General features: G+C 40.8%; 2 protein-coding genes across 5 annotated transcripts in view; both read left to right on the plus strand.

Moving 5' to 3' along the window:
• The first annotated feature begins 1,374 nt into the window (after positions 1 to 1,374).
• On the plus strand, positions 1,375 to 13,045 carry LOC123755864 (uncharacterized). The gene is made up of 3 exons (XM_045738777.2): positions 1,375 to 1,571; positions 5,496 to 5,743; positions 11,563 to 13,045. Exons 1-3 carry the CDS (start codon positions 1,466 to 1,468, stop codon positions 11,974 to 11,976), a joined length of 768 nt encoding a protein of 255 aa, XP_045594733.2. The 5' UTR covers positions 1,375 to 1,465; the 3' UTR covers positions 11,977 to 13,045.
• A 7,192-nt stretch (positions 13,046 to 20,237) lies between these two features.
• The window catches only part of larp (La related protein), a 118,687-nt gene continuing 111,747 nt past the window's right edge, over positions 20,238 to 27,177 (plus strand). For 2 of the 4 annotated variants that reach the window (XM_045738771.2, XM_045738772.2), the window contains exon 1: positions 20,240 to 21,148. In XM_045738771.2, the coding sequence (XP_045594727.2) occupies positions 20,521 to 21,148 (628 nt within the window). In that variant the 5' untranslated portion in view covers positions 20,240 to 20,520. Of the gene's footprint in view, positions 21,149 to 27,177 lie in introns of all 4 variants that reach the window. The other 2 variants (XM_045738774.2, XM_045738773.2) reach the window with 2 other exon arrangements.

The raw sequence follows: 27,177 nt of genomic DNA on the forward strand, positions 1-27,177 counted from the left end.
CAGGAGCTACATACACACGCACACAGGAGCTGCATACACACGCACACAGGAGCTACATACACATGCACATACACCCCTACATAGACAGATCCTAGGGGGGTCTGGTAGCTGAGCGGACAGTGTGCAGGACTCGTAATTCTGTGGCCTGGGTTCGATTCCCGGACCAGGCAGAAACAAATGGGCAAAGTTTCTTTCACTCTGATGCCCCTGTTACCTAGCAGTAAATAAGTACCTGGGAGTTAGACAGCTGTTACGGAGCTGCTTCCTGGGGGAGGAAAAAAACCTTAGTTAGTAGGTGTGTTAGCTAAAGCTTGTAACTTGCTTAGCTAAATGAATTGTGGTGTTCAGTCCCTGAGCCCATTATATGCCTCTGTAACCCTTTCCACTACCGCCCACAAGATGGGTATGGGGTGCATAATAAATGAACTAAACTACTGTTAGCTTAAATTAGCTATAAGGTAATCCAATATTCCCATAAGATGGTTAGTCATACATGGAATCAGCAGGGGGAGCAAATATCAGCCTCAATACAAAAACAAATCAACTCTGACTAAAAATCTTCAGGAGAGAACAAGAAATATAAGGCTGATCTATTTGCCTCCATTAGCAAAATCTGGGTCCAGCACAAGAATACCTTCCAATATTACTGAGTGTGTGAAGTAATTACGGAGCTCACACTACCTCATACCATTTGGTATGAAGTCACTCATAACAGGGCAACGTATTAGTGACTTTAGGTTCAAGTTCAAGTTTAAGTATGTTTATTGAGACAAGAAAGAAATAGTATATTCTTGCTCTAGCTTGACACCCAACATTCTTCTTGTGACTAATTTTGAATGTGTGTGTACTTTTTCCTAAATAAACATTATCATTATGATAATTCTAATCATTATCATTATGATAATTCTAATCATTATCATTTTCATTTACGCTTGTAGATTGTTAAGGATTTGGTCATAACTATGGATTTTGCGAACGGTTATCGGAGGCATGTCAAATATAAGTTTATATATATAAATAATTATTATAACCATGATTAGAAAATTCTTATATCAATTTTTTTAATGTGAAAATAATAGTATATCAAAACAGTTGTAAATATTTCATGAGGATTTTGATGTAATTTGATGACAAATGCGCATTTGTTTCATTTATGAAGTCTCGAAACTTAGCTCACTGGTCCCGAACCTTTAGTATGTCAAGTGAAGAGCGATATATAAATATATCATGGTCATAGACACTCATAATTACCCATCATAACACAGTATTATTGACTTACGTATAAATAAATATAATTACAATGATTTTGGAGTTAATATAGTGAGGTGGTGAAGCGTGGTCTCGGAGAGTGAAGCAGGGCAGGCGCTCCGAGACCTCGAGCCCCTGGCGGCGGCGGCGGCCTTGGCTGCTCCAGGAACGACTCGAGTCGGATTTGATCAACACCAATCTGGAGGATGGTGAGGGAATGGCGGCCTTTCAAACTGGGGAGATAGCTGCCTTCCAGACCATTGAGGTGTCGAGCGACGGCAACCACGCCATCGCCTTCCCTGTGGACGAGCAAGGCAGGAAAGGTGAGTGAGGCCTTTAGCTCGTGTTGCCTCACTCTCCTCCCTCACTATCACTCCCTTACCATCACTACTCTCACCATCACTACTCTCTCACCATCACTACTCTCTCACCATCACTACTCTCTCACCATCACTACTCTCTCACCATCACTCCTCCCACACCATCACTACTCCCTCACTATCACTCCTCCCTCACCATCACTCCTCTCACCATCACTCCTCTCACCATCACTACTCCCACGAAACCATTCCTGAATTGACGTGAGGGCCAGTGTGTCTAGTGGCCTGGAAGAGGACAGGATGCAAGCGGCTTGTCACTGTTGTCAGTGGTACACTGTGGCTTGTAGAGCTTGACACCGTTGCTCCTTGTTGGTGTTACATCTGACCTGAAGAAGAAATTGTCCGGTTCAACATCCTTTAACATGTTCAGTATTTTAAGAGTATCAATGAGATCCGCCCCCCCCCCCCCCCCCCCCCTAGACCTGCCTGGCTTGTGGCGGTGTTGGCCCTCGACCGTTCCTGTGCCACAGTTACGCGTATACGTGTTAACTCGACGAGAAGCTGATCGTCTACTGGCTCGAGAAGGGAAGATCTTTCTGGCAATGGTGTTTTGTGTCGTTATTAATTTTTTACAAACTTGAGCAACAATTGTAATTATAAAAAAATCTTACTAAACAGTCTTTTGAAGTAATTGACTTACATCGGAGTATGTTTATTGTTGGTTCTTTTGATTATTTGGTTAAGGTATGGGTCTGACACTCCGGGTTTACTTAATTACGCAAGTTGATTAGCCTCGGTAACCTGGCATACCTTCCAGAGTTTAGTTTCCAACTTGAAAAAGCATCGGGAGAAATGAGACCTTTGACGAGCCGCCGACTTCCTGCCCTCGTCGAGGCAACTAATGTGTTAGTGGCATTCTGGTAAATTCGGTTAAATTTCTGTATCCCTGAATAAGTTCTAAGACCTGAGAATTTATTGACCTGTAAGTCATTGCTACACTAACCCAGCTCAAGGAACAGAAGGTAGTTATTCAAATGTATAAATCTCTGGTACTTTCCAACTTTGATTTTTGTATCAGTATGGAGCCTTCTTCAGGAAGACATAGCTACTTTGGAAAAAGTTTAACACAAGGGGACAAAATCTACCAGAACTAATTTGACTCATTTCAGGGACTGTTGAGGGCCACCGGGCTAACACTGTAGACCACGCATGATAGGGCTGATCTCGTTGAAACTTTTAAAATGCTGAAAATTTGAAGGATATTAATCCAGACAACTTCTTTAAAAAGTCTGATGTAACTCGGACAATGAACAATGGTTTCAAGCTCAACAAGTCACAATGCAGGGCAAAACAGGAGATGCTTTTTCACCCATGAGGTTATAAACCCATACCAAAGTTAATTATTAAATTTGTCATTTTGTTTAATTTTCCATGTTTATTAAGTGGGATACAATACTGCATATTGAATATGGTGCTCGTAGTATAATTGGCTTCCCCCTCAACTCTCAATCGGGGATCTCGGGTTTGATTCCTGGCAGGTCAGAAATGGTTGGACATGTTTATTTTCACCTAATACATGTGTTGCCTAGCAGTAAATAGGTTCCCAGCAGTTAGGCAACTGTTGTAAGTTTGCATCCTAAGGAGGGTTAGTAATTCAGCATTACTGGAACTTTGATGCAAGCCTAAAGTATAGTAAAGTGTATATATGCATATTCATATATGCAGAATAACATGTGAAAAATAGAGTGCCTAACGAATTTTCGGCTAATTCGCCTTCATCAGAGCAAAGTACTTCATTCTACTTTGCTCTGATGAAGGCGAATTAGCCGAAAATGCGTTAAGCATTCTCTATTTTTAACATTTTTAACATGCATACACATATACATACACAGATATATATACAGGTTTTGTGTCCCTGACAAAATTAAAAACTAATTATTGGTTTGTGGCCTTGGAGAAAGCATACAGTATGACGAAGGTAAAAAAAAAGAGGGATGGAAGAGTATTGTTCCTGTATGGAGCTGATCGAGATGTGCAGCATGGTGCCAATTGCATGATTTTTGAGATGGACAGGCGAGTTTGTCAGCCCTCAGAGGAGCAGTCTTATCCCCCTCACACTGGAGTTGGTCTTTTAAAGGCACTGGAACATTTCACACATCCAGTGTTGCTGCTGCTGCTTCCTACCTACAGGTCTTCTCAGCGTGATTTATAACCCATTTTGAAAACCCTTTGAATATTTGTGGCTTTATGTAAATTACAACGTGTACTTATGAATTCTCTGTATCATACAGTCGATGAGTCACAATAATGTGGCCGAAGATACGACATCCAAACCACACACACCAGAAAATAAAGAAATGACATTTTGGTCTGTCCTGGACTCTTATCAAGTTGTGTAATGGGGCGACTTGATGAAGGTTCAGGACGAACTGAAACCATCTTGTTTCTTCATTCTCTGTTCTGTGGTTTGGATATCATACTCTGTAATCATGATATCCAAACCACAAGTTCACAAGTTTATTTGTTCACAGATAATCATGGTGTTGAGTTGCTAGTTTATTGTGCACCCAATACTCATCCTACGAGTGGAAGCACAAATGGATTACAGAGGGCACAAAATATCTTAATCAGCTCTAGATATTTTAATTACCTTTTACATTTTATCTGCTCACCTTATAATTAATTATAATAGTAGTAATAAACATCTTGCACTACACCTTCTATGTACTTTACTATATTTAAAATATATTATACATTGGAGGAGGCAAGTCATTTTGTTAATACTGTACATAAAATTTTCATTGTTGAATATTACAGAGTAATAGAGATGCTGTTGGTAGTGTACACATGTTTTACTTTCATCGTATATACTTTCTTTATCAACTAGTGTAAAATACATTACAAGAATTTCATATATTTTATAATTTATAATGAAATGATTAGCCAGTGTCCATCTCTAAATGGTTCAAGTTCCACACAAATTCTCCTTGTTCACCTAGCAGTAAATAGGTACCTGGGAGCTAACTGTTGGGAGGGGGGGTTGTACCCTGGGGAAAGTCGGTAGTTTGTGCAACAGGCTTTCCATCCCTAACAATGGCCCCCCGCCCCCGGCCCCCCCCCCCCCAAAAAAAAAAAAAGTGGGGATGAGGGTCAGGAGTGGGAAGGGGGGGACGGGTCACGGTAAGAATCCCTGTAGTAGAGAAATGTGTGAACTTCTGTTGCCTGTGATAGATGCAGTTACTGTGTGTTTAATTTTATATATGTGGGTGATACAAGTTTTATAGCAAAGAATTAGAAAGATTTATGTGATCAAAGTTTTATTAATGTTTGAGGCAAGACTGCAAAAAGTGAATGTGGACAAATGTAAAGTTGTATTTGTGGAGAGAGAAGGAACGTATATGTATTTAATTAGTGGGTGAAAGTAGTGCTTGACCAATTTGAATACCTGAAAGGTTTTATAAAAGATGAATGGCTGCAAGTGATATTGACAGTATGATTTAGAAGGAAAGTGCCTGGTTAATATTTGTTAGTTTATTATTTTGCAAGTACTGTACTGGAATTTCTTGGCTAACGACTGATACCGTTGCTCATTAACTCGTCACATAGATTAAGAAATGGAAAAAATTGACAGGCAATGACTGTATTATCCTATTGGTTATTTGGATTTATTTTACAGTGGAAGAGTATTGTGGTTATTAGGCCAGTTTTGAAATAATTCATGGTTATATAATTTAAATGTGTTGACCTTTGTATCAGTTCTGGTACTAGTGTGGGGATGGCATGTCTGCAGGCACAGTCTTTTGTGCATTTTAACATTAGCAGCAATTGTAGCTTGAACATATTTGTTATTGTGAAACTGGTACATTAAGTACAGTAATACATTGTCATTAATTTGTCAATTTTTCATGTTCCATATTTTTCCTACAGAGGATGTAGAGTTTAGCAATGAAGCTACTTTACTTCTCATTGAAGGCATCAGGAAACGTTACTCAGAATTAGCTTCCAATAACCGGTCGAGGCCCCAGGTATACAAAGAGTTACACGAAGAGCTGACAATGCATGGGTACAACTTCTCTCAAGAAAGAATACGCCGCAAATGGAACAATTTGCTTGGAACATATAAGAGGGTCAAAAAAGAATTTTCCCCAAAGAAACCTCCTTGGGAATATTACCAGGTATTGTATGCAGAACAGTGTTAGTATGCAGAGAATAAGAATAATAGTAATTAATTTATTCATAAATATATAATACATTGGATAAGTACAGGGTTACATAGTGAGTAAAGTCATTTGTTATTATAAAAAGCCACTAGATGCTGTACACACAACATTTTGGGGCCTCTCAGATTTGATATTCTGTGATAGGCAGTTGTGCCGTAACTGTAGTCCCGTGTGCTGGAATATCCAAAATACCAGAACTGGGGCAGGTTACTGGCAAGTTTTGAGGAATGGTGGAATAGTCATTAGGAGGTCTTTGATAAGATAAGACCATCCAGCATAAATCATAGCAGGTATATATACAGCTAAATGTATCTTAAGTCATTGTTTTGGATTTTTACCACAATAAAGGCAGACTAATTCCCATTGTCATGGACAGGAAGCCAGTTAGGCTTATCAAGTTCTTCCTAGGCCTTCTACTGACCTCCAGGATGTAACCCATAACAGTTGCCTAGCTCCCAGGTACCTATTTTACTGCTAGGTGAACAGAGGCACCAAGTGAAAGGAAACATTCCCAACTGTTTGTGTTTTGCCCAGGGAGTAAATCCCTTTCCCTCTGTAGTGAGATGAGGCTGTAGACCATTGTGCACAGCTCCTCGGTCAACATTTTTGATAAAACCAGCGCTCGATAACCTTTACCTAATGTTTAAGTATTGGACCTCGGGCTCAACAATTCTATAACAATAATAAGTAAGTGGCATTGTCTTGCCAATTATTTATTTTCCATTATTATTTACTGTATTATCAGTTGTTATTATTATACTATTTATTATTAATTATAATTTATTACATAATTTATTACATATTAATTGTATTATTTATTAATTATTTAAATGACATTGGAACCAGGTACAATCCTGTTTTATTTTTCTTTAAAATATTTTTTAGTTCAATGTTTTTTACTGTGTTAAATAATTTGCTGAGCTATACTTTGTCACTAAACAATTAAGTATTTTGTTGTTTATACCTACTCCGAGTTAAGTGGGGTCCAGCCATGCTTTAGGGGGAGCCAGCAGGCCTCCAAACCCCACTCTTGCCCACTGGAAGTCAGGACGAGTCTGGCTCTGAGGCTAGGAGTGCTTGGGGATCACAGATCACCCCAAAACCAAGAGAAAACTCACCAGAAGCCATAAATGCAACCAAAAAGGAACTGTCTGAAGAAAATTAGGTACCCAAAAGTCAAATAATCATTGCTGCAGAGTGAACGCCTTGTGATGCGACTCGGTGTCAGGGGCTCGCACATGGGAGTTTGTCAGCTGACTTCTCACTCGCCTTCCTGGTCACAGCATAGCGACCACACAACCTCTGACAAGGCCCAGTCTCACCTTTATGCTTAAAGAAAGAAATGTTGACTGTGTAACTTTATCTTTGACTGGTTGCATTGCAATGTTGTTCTTCAATTCCTCCACCAGAGTTGTATTTTATGCCATCCACGGTGTGGCGCGCCATCCACGGTGCAGCATACCATCCACTGTGAGTTGGCCTCAAGTAATTTATTGGATGTTATGCTTTGGCACTTCGAACACAGCTGATATTCTTCTGATACTTTTTGTTTTTCTGTTTACCAGTTTCATTTTTTTAGAAATGCTGGTATTCTCTGATGAGACACCACTGTGTGTTAACAAGGAGCTACTGGGAGGGGGCCTCCCAGAAATAAGGTATTGAATGTAATGAAACACCCTTTTCCATGGGACCCTTGTTAATTGGAACTTGCTGAAAGATCATTTGCATACCAGTCATAGGTACAATTACATCCCACGACAGAACTACAATTATTACAGGCATCAGCAGTGGAACAACTAGTGCTGGTCAGAACAAATCCAATGTGCCCATGCATAAGACCTGCCTGAAAAATTTCCCAGTCAAAATACACCAGATAGAGTAATTTCATTCATCTTTGCCAACATACAAGGACTAGAAACAAAGTACCATTCATAAATGACCTCCTCAGAGGCAAATGCAGTACAGTATTTGGAGCTTTCACAGAAACCCATGCAAGATAATTCACGGACAGTGAGATCCGAGTATCTGTACCAGAATATAATCTATATACTGTACTGTAGGTGTGAGAGTAAATGGGTCACGTGGAAGAGTAGGTTTGTATATTAAAGAGGACCTTGCATGCTTGGAGCTCCTTAACTCTACAGATAAGGTGGTAGAGGTGCTGTGAGTGTACAGTAAGTCACAGCTTCGTGTCATCTTTTGCAGGTGGCACAAAAATCAGCATGAAAATTTCTTCTGTAGAAGATATTGAAAAACTACAAGCTGATAATAATAGTTTTGATTGGGCAGCAGAAAATAACAATGTTAAACAGTGATAAATTTCAGGTCCTTGGGTTTGGTAAAAATGAAGACCTTAAACAAAATAGAGGGTACAAAATGCAGTGAATTTTCAATTGTTTGTTTACATTGTTGTGCAGGAGTTCTCTTGGAAATGTTGAGGCATCAATCTTCCTTATAACGAGCAGTGGTCTGTTTTGTTTCACTGACTTGGTCAGTGCTTCCCCAGTGGTGGCAGACATCATTAAAATTCACTGACATTTTTAGCATAGTGCCACTGCCCTCTGTACTTCTTTAGAGGGGACCAGGTTCTGGTTTGTGGCCCCGGGTAGGCTTAACAGAACTCCGCGACTGACGGCACCTATAATTTGGCACTAGATCAGCATGGTAGCTTCAGGGAGCCACCGGAGCATGCTCAGAAATTGGCATTTCATTATTTTTAGTGCTGGCTTTTTTTACTTGTGACCTAGCATTAAGGGTACATGCCTAAAACATTTGTCAAGTGTGAGTGTGTGTGCTATTTTCAGTGTCCTTTGCTATCTACATTGCTTCATTTTTTTTTCCTCGTTCCTGGTACTTTCTTTCATTAAGACTTACGTTAAATGGCCCTTGTCCCGAGTAATGCTTTGATACTTGGCTTCCAAAGGAGAAGACTTATTGAGAGTGGGAGATGAAGTACTGTAATTTGTTAGTGTTTTGTGTTCAGAACCAGCTGATGCAAGAACTAAAGTTTTCTATCATTATCTGGGTTTGTGCTTGTTAGTCACCTCTATGGAAATAATTTTCCATTCTTTCTGGGGCTACTTATGCTCTCACTCATTGATTGTATAACAGGTTGAGCTTGCCAGCTATAAATGCATACTCTTACACCTTGCAAGGTCACCCAAAACTTGGTCAATCTAAACATTCTGGTTCCTGTACTTTAAGGAAGTTGCTTACCTTTGTATCTGCTGGTTGGGTGTTGAATTTCCTACCCAGTCCACAGCCTGACTGCTTCCAGCTTCCCAAGTTGTGTTCCATGTTTTTCGACTCGCATTATCACTCGAGCTGCTTCCAACATTCCACCTGTTGAGGTCAAGGGCTTTTTAATCCTTAGGAGTGCAATACTGTATGTGTCATCACTGATCTTGCATATTGGATTAACCATCCTCTTGGGTGACAACTATTCAGGCAGAGATTCATTTGCAAGCTTTACCTTATGTTTTGGCTGTTACAGTCCTTGACTGTAGAGTTGCTGGTGTAGAGTTGACTGATGCCGGTGTAGAGTTTGAAGATTATCCTTTAGTTTTTAGGAGGATTTCAAGATTTTGGTGTTGGCATTAGGCACATGTGCTAAGTCTTAGTGTTCCTTTCCATATACTCTCAATAAGCCCATTGGACTTGACACTCATAAGTCTACTTCATGTTTGGCCTCGCAGCTCTAGTTGCTGGTTAAGGCTTCAAAGTTGCTTGGGCTCAATGGCTTACAGGTACCCTAAGAGGCCATATTGTTGGTGTCAGTTTTGGGGGCTACCCTTGCAAAGTAGTTGCCTGGAGTGCCAGAGTCTGCTTCTCCCTCAGTTGTTCCACTTTTAAATTTATGGGGTATTTAATTGGTTCAGTCTTTAGGAAGAGTGGTAAAAATGGTTTCTTTGAATAACACACCTCCTCCTAGATCACAGATTTTTAACTCTGGTTTGGAGTGATGTTCTGACCCTAGTCTTCTGCGTCTGTGTTGAGGGATTCCAGGGCTTTGGTGATATCTGAGGAGGGTCTTGGATTCTGTCAGATTCATCCATGAGTTTATTCCCCTTTGTGAAGAACCTCTTTTATTCCTCTTGTGAAGAACCTGCTAACGTCACCTGACATTACAGTGTGGGACTGTGATAAGAGATTGTTGTTTCACTGAGCTTGTCTGGGGCACTGGAAGAGGTCTTTCGAGTGAGTGTACCACCGGTCTTTGAGGCCTGTTGAATGATCAATTTTTGGCCACAGTTACAGTGCTGACAGTTAACTTCCAGGAGTGCACACATACACACACACACAGTATTTAATAATTACAGTACTTCCAGTTAAGCTTATATATTAATGAAAGCTCTGTATAGGTGAGAAATGGTGTTCTGCTAAAATACCAAAATTTACCATATTTCTAGGCAGATAAGATACTTTTTGTTAACCACCAGCCCAATATATATTGTATTTACATGCACAAAGTCATATGTTTTTTCCCTACAAAACCACTTGAAAGTTACTTTCAATAAATATATGACGAAACACAATAAAAAGAATCCACAAAATATCCTTGATAAAAAGGATATTTATTTGCCAGAAAATATGGTAATTATAATTTATTTAATACAGTAATTATAGTACAGTGGAACGTCAAATAACAAATTTAATCTGTTCCGGCACCGAGCTCGTTATGTGAAACGCTCGTTTTTCAAAATTAATTTCCCCATTTAAAATAATGGAAATCAAATTGATCCATTCTACCACCAAAAACATCAATATGATATTTGATGTTTTAAATAATAGCCTACCTTACATACACCGAACAAACCTTTGACATTTTTCTTTAAATTTATTAAATATTTTTTTTTTTTTTCATTTTTTGTATAGCAAAAGGTTTGTTTGGTGTTTGTCAGGTAGGCTGCTCCATGTTTCTTAAAAATAAAAAAATAATATAAAAAAAATTGAAAAATAGAACAAATGTTAAAAAGGTTTGTTCGGTGTTTGGCTGGTAGGTAGCTCCATGTTTCTTCAAAAAAAAAATGAAACAATTTGGAAAACGGACAAATACCATATAGGTTTCTTCAGTGTTTGTCGGGTAGGCTGCTCCATTATGACAATCTTTCTTTGTTTCAAACATGTTTCATTTGTTTTGTATTTTTCATTTATTTCTCAATAATGGAGCAGCCTACCCGACAAACACTGAACTAACCTATATGGCATTTGTCTGTTTTTCAAATTGTTTCAACTGTTTTTTTTTATTTTATTTTTTTGTTAAGAAACATGGAGCAGCCTACTTGACAAACACCGAACAAACCTTTTTGACATTTGTTCTTTTTATTTTAATTTCTTTTTTCTACAAAAAAGTCGATGCTTTGCAACATCACAGCATCATTAGCATCTTTAAACAAAAAAAAGATAATTTATTTGCATCGTCAGAGGTGTCCGAGAATGTGCAAGAAGCAGCGCGACCCCACCATGTAGTGTTGTCGTTATTCAAACGAGTGCTCGCCAAACGAGACCAATTGTTGACGATTGGGGTGCTCATTACCCAAATTGCTCGCCAATTGAGGCGCTCATCACTCGAGGTTCCACTGAACAGTGCAGTATTTCAGAAGTGTCTTGCATTTTAAATGTCGAGTACATTATATAAGTACTGTACTGTAAATGATTATTTCTTACCTCTTTAATTCTATACTCTTTTAAAAGTCATGGTGATTTTATTGTCAGTTCATGTTAATAAAATGTATTATTTTCAATTATGTTTATCATGATTGTTATTTAAACAGATACTCAGCGAATTCCTTCCACCAGAAACCTGTACTACACCCACTCAGTTATCGACTACTTTTGCAAAAATTGCTCCAGCTTTATCCACTCAAAATCATAGAGAGGCCACACCATCTGCATCATCTATCATACTTCAGCCCTCAGTAACTGTGCACGTTCCGTCTCCCTCTATGAATAAGGAGATTGAACGCGGGGTAAAACGACAGGCAGTAATGGAGCAGTACATAGAACAGTTAAGAGAGAAGGAGAGTTTTGATGAAGACTACAGGAAAAGAAAAGAAAGAAGAGAAAGATTGAAAATTCGGGCCTTAAGAAAGATTGGGAAAGAACTTCAAACAATAGCAAAAACTCAATGTGAAATACTTAAAAAACAAGATCAAATATTACAAGCGATAAAAGCATCAAAAGTTTGACAAATTTGTTATGTATGATAACCTTAAATTATGCAAAAGCCATGTACGCTTGTAATATGCAAGTTTATCTACGGATGAATTTTGTATGTACAGTATATAAATAAGTATTTAGTCATTAAAAAATATATATACTGTGTGTGTGTATATATATATATATAAATATATAAAATATACTGTAGTACTGTATAATGTATTTGCATCTTCTGTTTTCCTTTTATTCATTCCCACCTGAGAAAGGTAATTCATAGGCTAAGCTTGCGGGATGCAACTTGGTCTTACATCACCATGTGTTGTAGAGTGAGGGAAAGTGTAATCACAAAATAGTCAAATCTAAAGTGATTGCAAACATAACTATCATCTCTACTTTAACATATCACACAAAAGTCTTCAAAGTTGATTAACTAAAATAATTCTCCGAGTAACATTCCCCGAGATAACCTTTGAAGTGCTGCTTTAAGTACAGTAATGGACCTTGTCTGTCAAGGTAACCTCAACATTTTTCTTGTGGTTATCTTCAGTTTTTTCTCACTAGAGAACCCTTGACCTCCCCCCATCTCCAAAGATAACCCCTCAATGCTCATCCCTTAGAATAACCCTCATCTGAAATAATACTTGACCTGTATTGCCCTATCAACCTTCAACTCTGACACATTGTGCTGCCTCTGCCAAGTGTAATCTTTTACCGTTGTACCTTCAACACCAAGTGTTCAGGCAGTACATTTGTAATTTCTTTATGCCGAACAGTACTGTACGTGAAAAGTGTAAATGTGGATTGCTATGTACAAATAATTAGTTATAAAAAATATTGTATAATGACTTGTGAAGTTAAATAGATCTTAGGTAATGGTTTATGATCATGACCAGATTTGTTAAGCCAAAATAGTTTTTATTTTTAATTATAAGCATGTTAGAACCAAATTCATATACATTTTTAATGTTTGGAAATAAATTTCATAGCTGAGTTAGTCATTAACTGTGTGTGTTTTAATGTTTTATTATTCTATTTTCAATTCAGTAATAAGCTTAAATGTGTTACTGCAAAATGTTAATATATTTGTAACAAGTCAAATCAGTTTATTTTACCATATATCACAGATGGCAGTCTCATTGTTTATCAAATAATTTTGATAAATTTGAACCGTGTATTTTATAAGCAACATTATTTACAGTTAGAAGAATTGAGAAGCCCATCAAGCAGGTAGATGGTTAATGCTACAAAAGTGGGTTACACAATGATCATAGCAATCATAGCTAAGATCAGAGATCTTAGCTGGCTCCTCTCCCTCCTCCCCGGAGGGTAAGAAGGCTTCGCTTTCTTCCTCGCCCCCTACCTCTGACTCTATTGCTCCATCCCCTCCCGTTTCGGTGGTTGCGCCCCCTGTTCCTGCTATGGAGGTTTCTGCAATGTCATTTCCTATTATTCCCACGTTACTTGGCACCCAGATGATAAGTACTCATCGTCCTTGACATTTGAGTGTTTGCATTAATGATATGACATTTGTAATCAGATGGATGTTATCACATGTGTTCTTGTTGCAAGGTTTCAATAGATATATACAAACGAGTTGTTACATTCTTGTACAGCCACCAGTACACGTAGCATTTCGGGCAGGTCCCTGGAATACGACCCCCGCCGCATAGAATCGTTTTTACAACCAAGTACCCATTTTACTGTTGAGTTAAACAGAGGCTACAGTTAAGGATTTGCGCCCCGTTTCTTGTCCCTGCTGGTCTACTGATACATCTGTGAAGTATGTGAAGCTGTCAGATGCCAAGTTTGCTTCTATATGCATCTGTGCAATATTACGTAGCAGATGACGATTAGTCCGGGTTTTTTTTCCTTCGAGAGTCATAATCTTAGTCTGCTGGCGGAGATTCCCAAGGGGCTTGCATAATAAAGTCTGCATGTATTTCATCGACACCCCTCAGTGATTGTGTATGTTGTATCGAATGTATTGATGGTGTTTATCGCACAATGGGTCCACCTGTTGTTAATGGAGGCTCTTTTGTCCCGAGTTAGTGCTCTAGTGATTATATCTTTTAAGTGAACTGATTCTAGGTCTAGTCAATATCTTGGTCAGCATGCACGCAGCAATCTCTTACCCTTATTTCAAAAGACGTTAGCTTGGTTTCTATTCTTAGGTTCAGTATTTTAGTTCATCTGGGAGCCCCTGTTATGACTCGCACTGCATCATTTTGCATAACCTCAACGTTTGCCAACTGACTAGGAAAAAGAGTGAGTAAGGCAGGCACTGCATAATCAACTAAGGAACGAGCGGAGTGTATGTAAAACATTCTTAACACTTTGTGTCCCGCTCCTAGACGGGGCCCTGTGACTGCTCTCATTAATTATTCAGTCGTGATTTTGCTTTCTCCTTCAGATATTGAATTTGCTTGTTGAATGTCATTTTAGAATCGATCCATACTCCGAGATATTGATATTGTGTAACCCACTGATGGTTAATGTCTTGAATGCGTAGTTGCCTGTCTGGAGTGTTGCCCGCCTAGTCTCATTGCCTTAGACTTCTGTGCAGATATTTTTAGCCCTAAAATGCTGCATTCAGATATTACTTTATCTAACGCCCCTTGTGCTTTATTTAGAAGTGGAGGACCTGTAATGACTAATGCTATATAATCAGCATAGCTTAGCAATTTAACCCCTTCTGCAAATGTCATGGTAACGAGGTTTTCCATAAGGATGTTCCTAGTAATGTTGCTATGCAGTTGGCAGTATCTAGTGAAGCTAAATATGTGTTTATGAAGGTCTCCAGTCTTCCACAGTAGCCTATTTAAGACCATCCATTCTGCAGTTTTACTAATGCATGATGTTAATGAAATGGGTCTGTAATTGCCAGGTTCTTTCGGCTTAGGAATTGGAATGATGTCTGCTTTCTTCCAAGAGGTCGGTAGTATGCCTTGCTGCCAAGATGCATTGATGACATCCAATATTTCTTGTTCTCCAGCAGGACCTGCATGTGTGATCATTGAGTATGTAATGTTATCAGCACCTGGTGCAGGGTCCTTACCAAATGGCTGTCAATCTCTTGTTTTAATTTTTCTTGCTGCCTTCTGACCATTACAGGAAGCTGATATGAAGCCTCTCTTTCTGCAAATTGGAGAGCAAGTCTTTCAGCCTCCTGCAATGGTTGAATACATGCCTGTGGTCGGCCTGGTCGTCCTGATATGGTTTTAATCTGACCCCATATCTTGCCAAGACTACTATGTTCATTTAGAGTTTGACACCACTCAAACCATCTTGACTCCTTTACTTCTAGAAACTCGCCTTGCTTCAGATATCACTGCTCTTAGCAGAGTTCTTCCTTCTGGTGTGGGGTTTCTCTTTAGATGTTTTCTGAAGATGTTAACTCTGTGATTTTGTTCTTTACCTTCATTACTATAGAACCAATAGTTCTTTCATTTTGTGTTCCCTGTGATAATGATTGGAATAGCTTTGTTTGCAGCAGCTGCAATGGCTTCCTGCAGATTTGTCTCGTGAATGTTCAAATCTTCAGGTGGCGTGTATGGTGTATTCCATTTTTCAAATGCCTCTTTGTATATATTCCAGTTTTTTTTTTCTAAATCCCACCTAGGTTGTGCAGGTGGTGTAGGAGGTCGTTCTATGTTTAGTGTTGTGACAGTAGCATAGTGGTCACTGGTGATCACTGGGTCTACCTCCCACTTCGTCCGATACTCGAGTCCTGTTGCAATTAATGTAAAATCAAGGGAACCTCCTTAAATATGAGTGGGTTCCCCAGTGATGAGAAGTGTAATTTCAGGTACTTCTTGCAGAGCTGCAGCAAAATGGTGCCCGATCTGCATTGGCTGGCCCAGTCGCACCTAACTCTTGGTGATGAGCATTAAAATCCCCAGCAATTATTACATTTACATGTGTGGCCAAGGCAATCCCCTCCTCTGCTTCTAATTTACGTCTAGGGGGCTTGTAGACGTTGTATATGAGGAGCTCAATATTAGCCATATTCACTTACTGCTAATACCTCTACTCCATCCCCACGTGGAGTAGAGGGAGCCGGCCGGTCGAGCGGACAGCATGCTGGACACTAGATCCTGTGGTCCCGGGTTCGATCCCGGGCGCCGGCGAGAAATGATGGACAGAGTTTCTTTCACCCTACGTCCCCATTACCTAGCAGTAAATGGGTACCTGGGAGTTAGTCGGCTGTCACGGGCTGCTTCCTGGGGGGTGTGTGGAAAAAAATAGTAGTAGAAACAGTTGATTGACAGTTGAGAGGCGGGCCGAAACAGCAGAGCTCAACCCCCGCAAGCACAACCAGGTGAATACATGAAACTGGGTCTATTTTCTTGCTGGGTATGGTGTTTTTGACTAGGGTCATTAACCCCCTCTGTCCTGCTCATACGGTATAATTTAGTGCTGATATCCAGCTAATCTGAAGGACTTCGTGGCTGGAAAAAAACCCAGTTGCTTCCAAAACGATTATATCTGCTTTCATACTGGTTGCAGCTTCCTGAAGAGTGTGATTTTTATGTCCAAGACCTTGTATGTTCCACTGTAGTATTCGTAATGGCCAGACGACGGTCTCGGTTGGTGTTGCCTGTTCTACTAAAACTCTTCGGAATCGACCTCTATATTCTCCACCTCGCAAGTCGTGTCGCTGCAAATCGGACTGCACTGATTGCTCATGGTTATCCCCCTGCATTTTTTTGAATTTGCATAACTGGGTCCATCGCTTTGCTGTTGGTATTGTTGCACATCGGACTGCATTGATTGTTCGTGGCTGGCTCTTGTGTTGTTGGGACCTGTGCATCTCTGCTGTTCAATACTTCTTTGTTGGTGTTGTTGCATATCAGACTACATTGGCTGTTGTTGTCTGTCTCTTGTGTTGTAAGATTCTGTTGATCTTGGGTGGTCACTGCTTCTTGCAGTTGCTTTTGTGAATGTTGATGGTCTGGTGTCTTGACTACCCGACTGTTGTTGGTAATCCTTATGTCCATGTTGCGTTGTTTGTTCTCTTGTGCTTTATCTTGTCTCAGACTGTCTGTGTCTTGTGTAACTGTGGTCTGCTGCACGATCTTGTCCATTATCACATAAGTGATGTCTTGAGTCTGTTTAGCTAAATGAATTGTGGGGTTCAGTCCCTGAGCCCATTATGTGCCTCTGTAACCCTTTCCACTACCGCCCACAAGATGGGTATGAGGTTACCTTGAGGTTACCTTGAGGTGCTTCCGGGGCTTAGCGTCCCCGCGGCCGGTCGTCGACCAGGCCTCCTGGTTGCTGGACTGGAGGCCAGTCCAGCAGGCCAGGAGGTGCATAATAAATGAACTAAACTAACTTGAGTCTGTTGTTGTGAGGCGTTCTGCATCATCTGTAGATAATTGATAATGGTGTCTGCCATGATCTTTATAATGTTTTTCAGTTGGAGTTAGTTTAGTTCATTTATTATGTACCCCATACCCATCTTGTGGGCGGTAGTGGAAATGGTTACAGCTGGACCTCAGTAAAACTGTAAATTTGTTGTGTTATTTCCGAAAGTAATTGCTTTTTTTGCATTTGTTGTATTTCTGCAGCATTATTTGTGTATTTTCTGGTTTGGAGTTGATAGATTCGGGAAATTTTGTTATGTGAGTGTGGGTCTCTGTTGTGGCTGTGCACGGGTGTTCCAGACGTTGGTGTTAGTGTATGTGGTGCTGGTCTGTGTGTTTATCCTGGCCTGAGCTGTCTGCACTTTTTCTTTCCGTGCAGAGCAGGTTGTGCTCCAGGCATGATGTTTGCCTCCACAATTTGGACATTATGGCTGTTGTGGTCTGGTTTGCCTTGTGCTTGGCTATACAGTCTTTGGTTGGCTGCACACTCCGCATCTCTCCTGTCTGGTGCAGCGTGATTGATGGTGGCCGTATTTCTGACACCTGAAGCAGCGCAGGGGTTCCGGGATGTATGGTCTCTGGCGGTTTATTCCTCAATTTCCAAGATTAAATGTTTCTGGCACATGTCCCGTGACGGTCACCAGAACCTGACGTGTCGGTGCTTTGTCTACTTTTGTGAGGCATCGTTCCGCATTCAGGATTTGCTTGTGTTATAGTACTGGATCTGGTTCTAGTATGGGGAAAGTCGGTTGGGTATTCCAAAAGCACGGCTCGTGTGCGTCTTTCTGAAGGAGTCCAGCTTTTCCAAGCATACAGGTTTCCCTTGCAGGACTCTTACCTTTTCTAAGTAATTTGCAGTCTGTTGGGGCTCGTGGTGTTATTATTATTTCTTCTTTCAGGTTGACTGTGATGGAAAGTTTGAGTTCTGGTTGTTCCTTTTCCATTGTCGTTACTACTCCATATGCTGTAGGAAAGTGGTCTGTCTGCATTATCTTGAATTTTGGAAAATGTACAGTGTGGCGATGTCTGGTGTGAGACTGGTGGTGTCCTCTCCTGTCTCATACTGTTGTCCTGTGGCTGGGCTGTGAAGAGAGGTACATTGTCTGACACTGTCTGGTGTGTGAATGGTGGTGTCCTCTCCTGACTTATACTGTTGGCCTGTGGCTGGGTTGTGGACAGAAGCATTGCCTGACACTGGCTGGTGTGTGACTGATGCTGTCCTCTCTAGGTCCATTATGTCTGTTGTCTTGCTGGTAGAAGCACGTGGTGAAGCTTCGATAGCAGCTTTAATCGGTGCCTGCTGCACCTCGGTCGACTGTCCCTCCTCGTCTGAAAGCTGCCTCCATTGCCTCTTTCTCTGTGACTTCCCCTTGACTCTCCACGTAGTGAGGACCAATTCACTGCCCTACCTAATACCCGAGACATTCCTAGACCTGGAGAAATTCATTCCCCTCTAACGGAGGTCGTAGAATGATTCCCCCAGGTGGAATCAGGGACACCTAACACCTAAATGAGCTGTTTGGTCTACCTTTCTCTGAAAAGGCTCAGTACACCTTCTAAAGTGTACTGCCCCCTTGTGGCGATGCCCACAGAGTATTACCTCGCCCTTCAGGGAAGGACTTCCTGAAGGACTCTCAGGACCAAGTGACCTAGTCAATGATACGGTCCTCACACAAAAAAAAAAAAACACGGTCATGGGTGACGAGAATGCGTTACCAGAGTTTGGGTCGCCTGCATACTGGGTTGCATAGACTACCAGTCAGCTGGATAGCAGGTAATCAACAACGTTGTTTATCCATCAATTATAGACGAAATCGGAATTGTTTCCTTCTAAACAAGATATTGTCTGGGTCTTGGAGTATTGATGTATTCTTCCTCATAAAACTGCGATGATTTGAGCTGATGGGTGCTCAGTATCGTAAGTTTTTCCGGGAACAAATCTGTGTGCGGCCGCCGGCAACGAGTCTTTTTTTTTTTATAATTCATTATTTACAACATTATTTAATGTGTGTGGGTTGGGGTGTGAGTAGATAAGGGTAGTATTATCAGCAAATAATATAGGTTTAAAGAATATTAGAGACAATAGGCAGATCACTGATGTATATAAGAAATAGGAGAGGTCCTAGGACTGCCCTGTGGCACTCCTACGGTTAATGGTAGAATCGGAGATGTTATATTATTGATAGCTACATATTGGTGTCTGTCACTAAGATAGGATCAGATATATTTCAGGTCAAGGCCTCGGATACCATAGTGGTGAAGTTTAAGTAAGAGGTAGTTATGGTTAACAGTATCAGAGGCCTTTCTCAGGTCAATGAAGAGTCCAATCGGAAACTCATTAGTGCCAAGGGCTGTGTAAATTATATTAAGCAGACTAATAATTGCATCGTTGGTACCTTTTTTTTCGGAGTACCGAAACTGACTGACAGGGACTTTGTAAGTTGAATTTTACGAGGGAGTAGAAGTGGAACCTGTCAGAAAATTTGGATAAAATGAAACATTCTTTACAATAACTCTCACAAAGATATGGCAAAATATTAGTAAATATAAGGTAACCGTTTATTATTTTGACTCAAACCAATTTTAGTATAGGAGTATGAGAAAAATATATTAATCAAGTTCGTTAAAACGAGGTTTGTTTAATGTTTGATTCGTTTATGAAAGGAGAGGAGGAGAGAAGGAGGGTCAGGTGCCGGCGGGGAGGATTAAGCCCCCAAGATGCCCAGGAGGAGAACCGGATCCCACTTCACCAATACAAACAACCCCCACTACGAGAGCTGCGAAGGTCTCCCAACTCCACCTTCCTCACACGTTTATGTATTGTAATATACATAACTTTAATAAGAGGGTATAACGTGTTGCAGTTAATAGTAAAGTAGAGTTGGGTAGGAGTGTTAGTGGTGTGTTTTATAGCGTTGTGGAGGCGGGCGTGAGGAGTGATAGTTGTTGGAGAGGAGGGAGAGGTCTCGCCTCCCGCCGCCCCCGTCACACCTCCACCATGCTTTCGTAAATGTTGTCCCTAGTACGCATGTGGGATGCTTGATGGATTTCACTATATTTTATCTGCGATTTTGGCTTTATGGCCTTAAAAATGACTTTATGAGAGAGGTCAGTGACTAGTGTACGGAGTTAGGTGAGAAGATCGTTGGATCAGCGCGTGAGAGGTGGGAGTTGAGTGTAAATATTGTCGGGTGTGAGGGGGAGAATATGGCGACGCACACACACACTTGTGCTCCCGCTCCTAGTGTTGCTAAAGACAAGACTGCCACCTCATCGTGGGCTGGCATTGTTGGTGGAGGCAAGAGTGACCTTGTTGGGGATAATGGGAAGGTGCCTGTAGAGGAGAAGCAGGTGACTAGTGAAGGTAAGGAGGTGGCAGCTGGTCCCGGGGAGGCTACACCTGCTGGTGGTGGTGGGACGCCCAACATTACCGGCGCCCACGACCTCGACCCCGAGGAGCTGGCACAGTTCACAGAAATCCGCACCAAGAAGGATCGCTCCAAGAAGAGGGATGGTGTGCGTGGCTGGAGGAGGGAGAGGCGGGGGGGACGCAAGGAGTATGCAGACTGGGACCCCAGACATGTTGACAGAAGTGAAGGCAGCTCTAGGGGCCGGGGAAAGAGACAGGTGAAAGAGATGACGCCCAAGCTGATGAACGGGCCCCTCGAGGCGGACGAAGAGGTTGTCGAAGAGGCGGAACGCGGTGCCGAACCGGAGACCGAAGAAGAAAAAGTTCAGTATGTGCCGGCGCCCGCGCCTAGTGTTAACATATGGGAGAAACGCCAGAGTGGCCCCGTACTTGTTGGGGTTGATGCTTCGGATCCAGCTGGCGGAGGTGAGTACAGACGAATGTCTTGTTTAGCGAGTGGTCGTTGTTTGCGAGTCAGAGATACTTCGTTTTCTACTCTTGACTTTGTATGGGTGTTTTTGTTTTTTTGCTTTTTTGTGTATCCAGATGTAACCCAATCCAATTTGACCTTATTCTGTCTTGACCTAACACTGCCAGACCTAAAAGTAACGTGCATCTTAACTAGAGATGTAGGCAGGATGCAGTGCACATCATAGTGGACATGCTTAGTGCCTTTTCATTAATACTTGGAGAATTTTGTTGAACAGTCTTGGGCCCTTGATGTTCATAGAGATCTCTCGTTGTACCTATTGCACCTTTGCTTTTCAACGGGGATATTCTGCACATCTTGCCATGTCTTCTGGTCTCGTGTGATTTTTTTTGTGGGTAGATTTGGAACCAGTCCCCCTAATATTTTCCAGTTGTAAATTATTATGTCTTTCCCCTCATACACTCTAGCGAATACAGATTTAAACATTTTAATCAGTTCTAATAATTTATACTTTATAATAATAATAATTTATTTGCAAGAAGGTACAATAGGTTGGTGAGATTACATAAGATTGGTATTTTTACATTCTTGCAAAGCACCACATTTTGGGCAGGTCCTTAAACTAACATATCAGGTAAGATGAAAGGGTACATTGTAGCAAGGTTTTTATATTGACAAATACTGTAACTACAATATAAGGTGAGAGAGGTGATTACACTGGTAAGGATATATGTCTTAAGTATTGTGGAACCTCAATTGACGAATGCTCCTCTTTATGAATTTTTTGGTTTAGGAGCTCAATTTCTTAATAAAATTTGATTCGGTATACGAGCTTTGCCTCGCTTGGCTTGCTTGTTGATACATATATGGGTCGACCGAGCATGTGGTTCCTGGTGGTACGAACGAGGCGCTCTTCAGTTTACCAGTGTCTCCCGCCTAGTGATGATTGCGTTGAATTCTTTGTGAAGAATTTAATTGTATTTGTGCTTTTTTGGTTTCTGAACATAAAAGTAATTACTGTATTATATATCAAGCCATAGGTCCCAAGAAAGTCAGTGGTAAGGGTCAACCTAAGAAAATAGTTGAGTAGAGGTAGTAGAGGATGTCCTGTCCTCATTAAGAAAAATGTGTGCAGTATGGGAAGAACTGTAAAGTTTTGCTGAAAAGACTCGCCCAGATCAAGCTGTAACAGGCTGCTGCATTGACCTTTTTAATGAGAATGTGATGTCTCCCTACAGAGACATCTGACAGACATCACAAGTGTTAAAATGTAGGGAAAACAAGTGTAATTAGACAGACTCTTAGTAAGATAAGCAAGCAGTGAGTCACAACCACGTCCTAGTGGTATGCCTGCAAAACAGGAGAGAGAGTACCCCAGAAATGTCATCACTACCTGACATTATAATGGAAGGGGACTCCCCTTCCAAACACTACTACCAACACCTCCTCCCCCCCCTCATCATCTTCCATACACTAAGGAGAGTCCTCATTAAAGGCAAGATACACTTATACATACTGTAGTACAGAATACAAATACAGTGGTACCTCAGCTTATGAATTTAATCTGTTCCCACAGACAGTGTGTAAGCCAAAAATTCGTAAACTGAAGTGAATTTTCCCATTAGAAATAATGTAAATTGAATTAATCCGTTCCACACTCCCCAAAAAATTAACTTCAAAGTAAATTTAATACCTAATTTGCCCAAATCCTTAGTACTAAAGTATGTTCTGTACAAGTTATTGCTTACCTTTATTGATAACTCTTGTTGGCGTATGGAAGACGGTGAGGAGGGGGGGGGGAAGAGGTGTTACTGTTTGGGAGTACCCTTCCCCTGCTAAAATCCACTCAGTAAAACATCTAAACTACTGGGACCAACTAAAAAGCCTAAATTTGTATTCTCTTGAGTACAGGCGGGAGAGATACATAATAATCTATACGTGGAAAATATTGGAGAGGCTGGTCCCAAACCTGCACACAGAAATAACACCACATGAGACCAGAAGGCATGGCAGAATGTGCAGAATACTCGCATTGAAAAGCAGAGGTGCAACAGGTACTCTGAGAGAGAACTATCAACATCAGAGGTCTGAGACTGTTCAACACGCTTCCACTACACATAAGGGGCATAACTGGCAGACCCCCCGCAGTGTTCAAGAGAGAACTGGATAAGCACCTCCAAAGGATATCTGATCAACCAGGCTTTTATTCATACGTCAGGCTGCAAGCAGCCGCGTCAAACAGCCTGGTTGACGAGTCCAGCAATGAGGAGGCCTGGTTGATGACCGGGCCGCGGGGATGCTAAGCCCCGGAACAACTCCAAGGTAACTCCATTATTACATCAGGCAGTGATGACTTTTCTGGGGTACTCTCTCTGGCCTGTTTTGCCTGCATACCACTTGGACCTGCTTGTGGCTCACTGCTTGGTTTTCTCACTAAAAATCTATAGAGGATTGTTTTCCTACATTGTAACACTTGTCTGTAGTGAGGCATCAGTGTCATTTAAAAGGTTAATGCAACGGCCTACTACACCTTGCTCTGGGCGAGTAGTTTCAACAAAAGTTTGCATTTCTTCCCACAGTCTACATCACTTCTTAATTGTTGAGGAAGGTACATTCTGCACTCCCTCTTTCTCTTCCCCTGAAGACATTTCCTCAGCTGCCTTTTGTTACTGCTCAATGTGGTCATTCTCACATGTGTTTTCTTGGCTAGAACCTTACCACTGGCTTTCTTGGGACCCATGGCAAGATATATAATAATAACTTTTAGGTTCAAATACCCAAAAATCTGAAAAACACTGAAATTCTTTACAAAGAATTCAGGCACGATTGTCACTAGGTGGGAGGCACTGGTAAACTGAGGCACCGTGCCTCAGTTGCGTCTTCAGGGGCAAAGTTCGTAACCCGATTCGGATTTTACAAAGAAATTGGGCTAGTAACCCGAAAAGTTCGTAAAGAGGGGCATTCGTAAGCCAAGGTGTCACTGTTGTTGTTGTATGTATAAAATGTATTTTTAAGTTAATATTTTTGAGGGTGTTGAACGGATGAATTAAATTTACATAATTTCTTATCGGAAACTTCGTTTCAGTTTACGAACCGTCTCTGGGAATGGATTAAATTTGAAAACGAGGGTACCACTGTACAGTTCTAATATTGGGGAAGTGGGTAGTACAAGATAGTGTGAGTTTGAAACACATGGTAGGAAACTATGAGGATTAGGATGAGGAAATTTGGTACTTTTGGTTTTATTTTTGAACAGGGCATGGGTTGGACAGTTTTTTAATTCATCAGGGAGTGAGTTCCAAAGACCGGGTCATGTTATTTGCATAGTGTTTGCATGGATTTAGTCCGAATGGGGATATCAAAGAGATACAGTATTTATTTCTGGTGTAGTGCTCCTGGGTTCTATTACACCTATCAAGGAAAAGTTTCAGATCAAGATTAACATTTACAAACAAGGTTTTGTACATGTAGATAGCACAAAAGAATGTGTGGAATGAGTGTATGTTTAGCATGTTAAGGGACTTAAACAGAGGGGCTGTGTGTTGTCTAAAGATAGTGTGTGTTATAATTCTGATACCAGATTTTTGCTGAGTGATAATAGGCTTGAAGTAATTTGCAGTGGTTGAACCCCATGCACAGATACTGTATGTAAGATAGGTATACCTTACCTTGAGGTTACCTTGAGGTGCTTCCGGGGCTTAGCGTCCCCGTGGCCCGGTCGTCAACCAGGCTTCCTGGTTGCTGGACTGATCAACCAGGCTGTTGGACGCGGCTGCTCGCAGCCTGATGTATGAGTCACAGCCCAGTTAATCAGGTATCCTTTGGAGGTGCTTGTCAAGTTCTCACTTGAACACTGTGAGGGGTCGGCCAGTTATGCCCCCAGGTATTGATTATCATATAGTATAATAAGAGGAGAGCAGAGTGGGGAATATAATACCTGACTTTTTTTTTTTTTTTTTTTTTTTTTTTTTTTTTTTTTTTATATATATATATATATACAAGAGTTGTTACATTCTTGTACAGCCACTAGTACGCGTAGCGTTTCGGGCAAGTCCTTAATCCTACGGTCCCTGGAATACGATCCCCTGCCGTGAAGAATCGTTTTTTCATCCAAGTACACATTTTACTGTTGCGTTAAACAGAGGCTACAGTTAAGGAATTGCGCCCAGTAAATCCTCCCCGGCCAGGATACGAACCCATGACATAGCGCTCGCGGAACGCCAGGCGAGTGTCTTACCACTACACCACGGAGACTGCCCATCTGATTTTAGAAAGTATACAGACTGTTTTTGAGAATGTTTTGGCTGTGTTGTAGGTGGGTGGTGAAGTTCAGTCTCTTGCCTATGTATAAGCCAAGAAACTATTCCCTCATTTTTTTGGGTAATGCTAACATTGTCTATCTGAAGTTAAATCTGTTTTGATGATTTACTACCCGATAAAATGTAGGTGTTTGTTATGTTTAGTGTAAGTTTGTTGGTTGACTTGCATAAGTGTATTTTTTAATTCACTGTTGACACTACAGTATTTTATTATTTAGTTTGTGGGGGTTGGGGTCAGAATAGATGAAGGTAGTAGCATCAGCAAATTGTATATGTTTTAAGAATGTTAGAAAAATTTGGCAAATCATTGTTGTATATAAGAAATAGGAGAGGTACCAAGATGCTGCCCTGTAACACCCCTACTGTCAATGGTAGAGTGGGTAGAGTTATTGAGTGGATTCTAGTAGTGAAGAACTTTTGCATGCTCTCCAGGTCAACAATTTCACCAGCTTTGAATATGGTTGTTTTTGTGCAACAATATCCCACCCTAGAGAGCACTAGTGTCTTGAAAAGTATCATTGGTATGATATCATTTGTTTGAAAGGTTCTTGTTATTCAACCTGTCATTTTTCTTGCAGTTGTGACAGCTGTTTATGTTCTTTGAAAGTAAGGTCTTCCAACATGATTGCTCCCAGATCCTTTACATTGCCTTTTCTTTCTATAGTATGATTTGACTGCATTTTATATGGGATTTCCATTATTAGATTTTTTTTTTTTTTTTTTTTGCATAGTGCAGTAGCTGGAACTTTATTAAACATATTTTCTGTGGCCCATCAAGATGGGTCACAAAAGGAATTGGACCACAGAAGGATGGGCAACAAAAGGGATTACGTGTACTGTACTGGCAAAGTAGGCAGATAGATCTTTAATTTCCTAATGAACAGAACCCATAATGTAATAGTCAACAAACGAAAAATCAGATCATCCATTGTGAAAAGTTCAGCCCCACACGGTAGCCACAAGGCAAGGCAGGCACATGGTACTGTGCTTGCTCTTGTACTTTCTCATCCTAATATCAGATACAGGTATAAACAAGGATACAAACAATAGTGTCCTATCATCCTTGTAAATGGCATTAGAATTTTCATGGAAGTAGATAATATAGAGGACAGGAAACCTCTAATTTGATGTTAATTAGGTTTTTCAATGGGCCACAGATAATAAAGTTTAATAACCTCTGGGCGGCGCAGCTATTAAGCTCTCCAAATGTACTCACTAGAAAGAAGATGAGAGATATCAAATATACACGTGAAAAATACTAGAGGGCCAGGTCCCAAATCTACACAGTAAAATATCAACATACTGGAGTTAATGATATGGAAGAAAATGCAGGATTGAACCAGTGAAGATCATAGGTGCAATCAGAGAACACTGTATAAACATCAGAGGTCTGCAGTTGTTCAATGTCCTCCCAGCAACTATAAGAAATATTGCCGAAATAACCGTGGACATCTTCAAGAGAAAACTGGACTGGAAGTTCCGGATCAGCCGGGCTGCTCCAAGCAACAGCCTGGTGGACCAAACTCTCACAAGTCGAGCCTGGCCTCGGGCCGGGCTTGGGGAGTAGAACTCCCAGAACCTCATCAAGCAGGTATCAAACAGGAGGAGTAGATCTGTATATTAAAGAGGAACTGGTATGCACAGAGCTACTAAACTCAACCAATGAGGTGGAAGAGGTACTTGGAATCAAGGTAGGAAAAATAAAC

This window comes from Procambarus clarkii, chromosome 43 (assembly GCF_040958095.1).
Source record: "Procambarus clarkii isolate CNS0578487 chromosome 43, FALCON_Pclarkii_2.0, whole genome shotgun sequence".
Taxonomy (NCBI): Eukaryota; Metazoa; Arthropoda; class Malacostraca; order Decapoda; family Cambaridae; genus Procambarus; species Procambarus clarkii.

Coding starts and splice junctions, on each gene's coding strand:
- LOC123755864 (XM_045738777.2), top strand. CDS start 1,466: ATGGCGGCCTTTCAAACTGGGGAGATAGCTGCCTTCCAGACCATTGAG. Junction 1,572..5,495: donor GGACGAGCAAGGCAGGAAAG/GTGAGTGAGGCC, acceptor TTTTTCCTACAG/AGGATGTAGAGTTTAGCAAT. Junction 5,744..11,562: donor CTCCTTGGGAATATTACCAG/GTATTGTATGCA, acceptor TTATTTAAACAG/ATACTCAGCGAATTCCTTCC.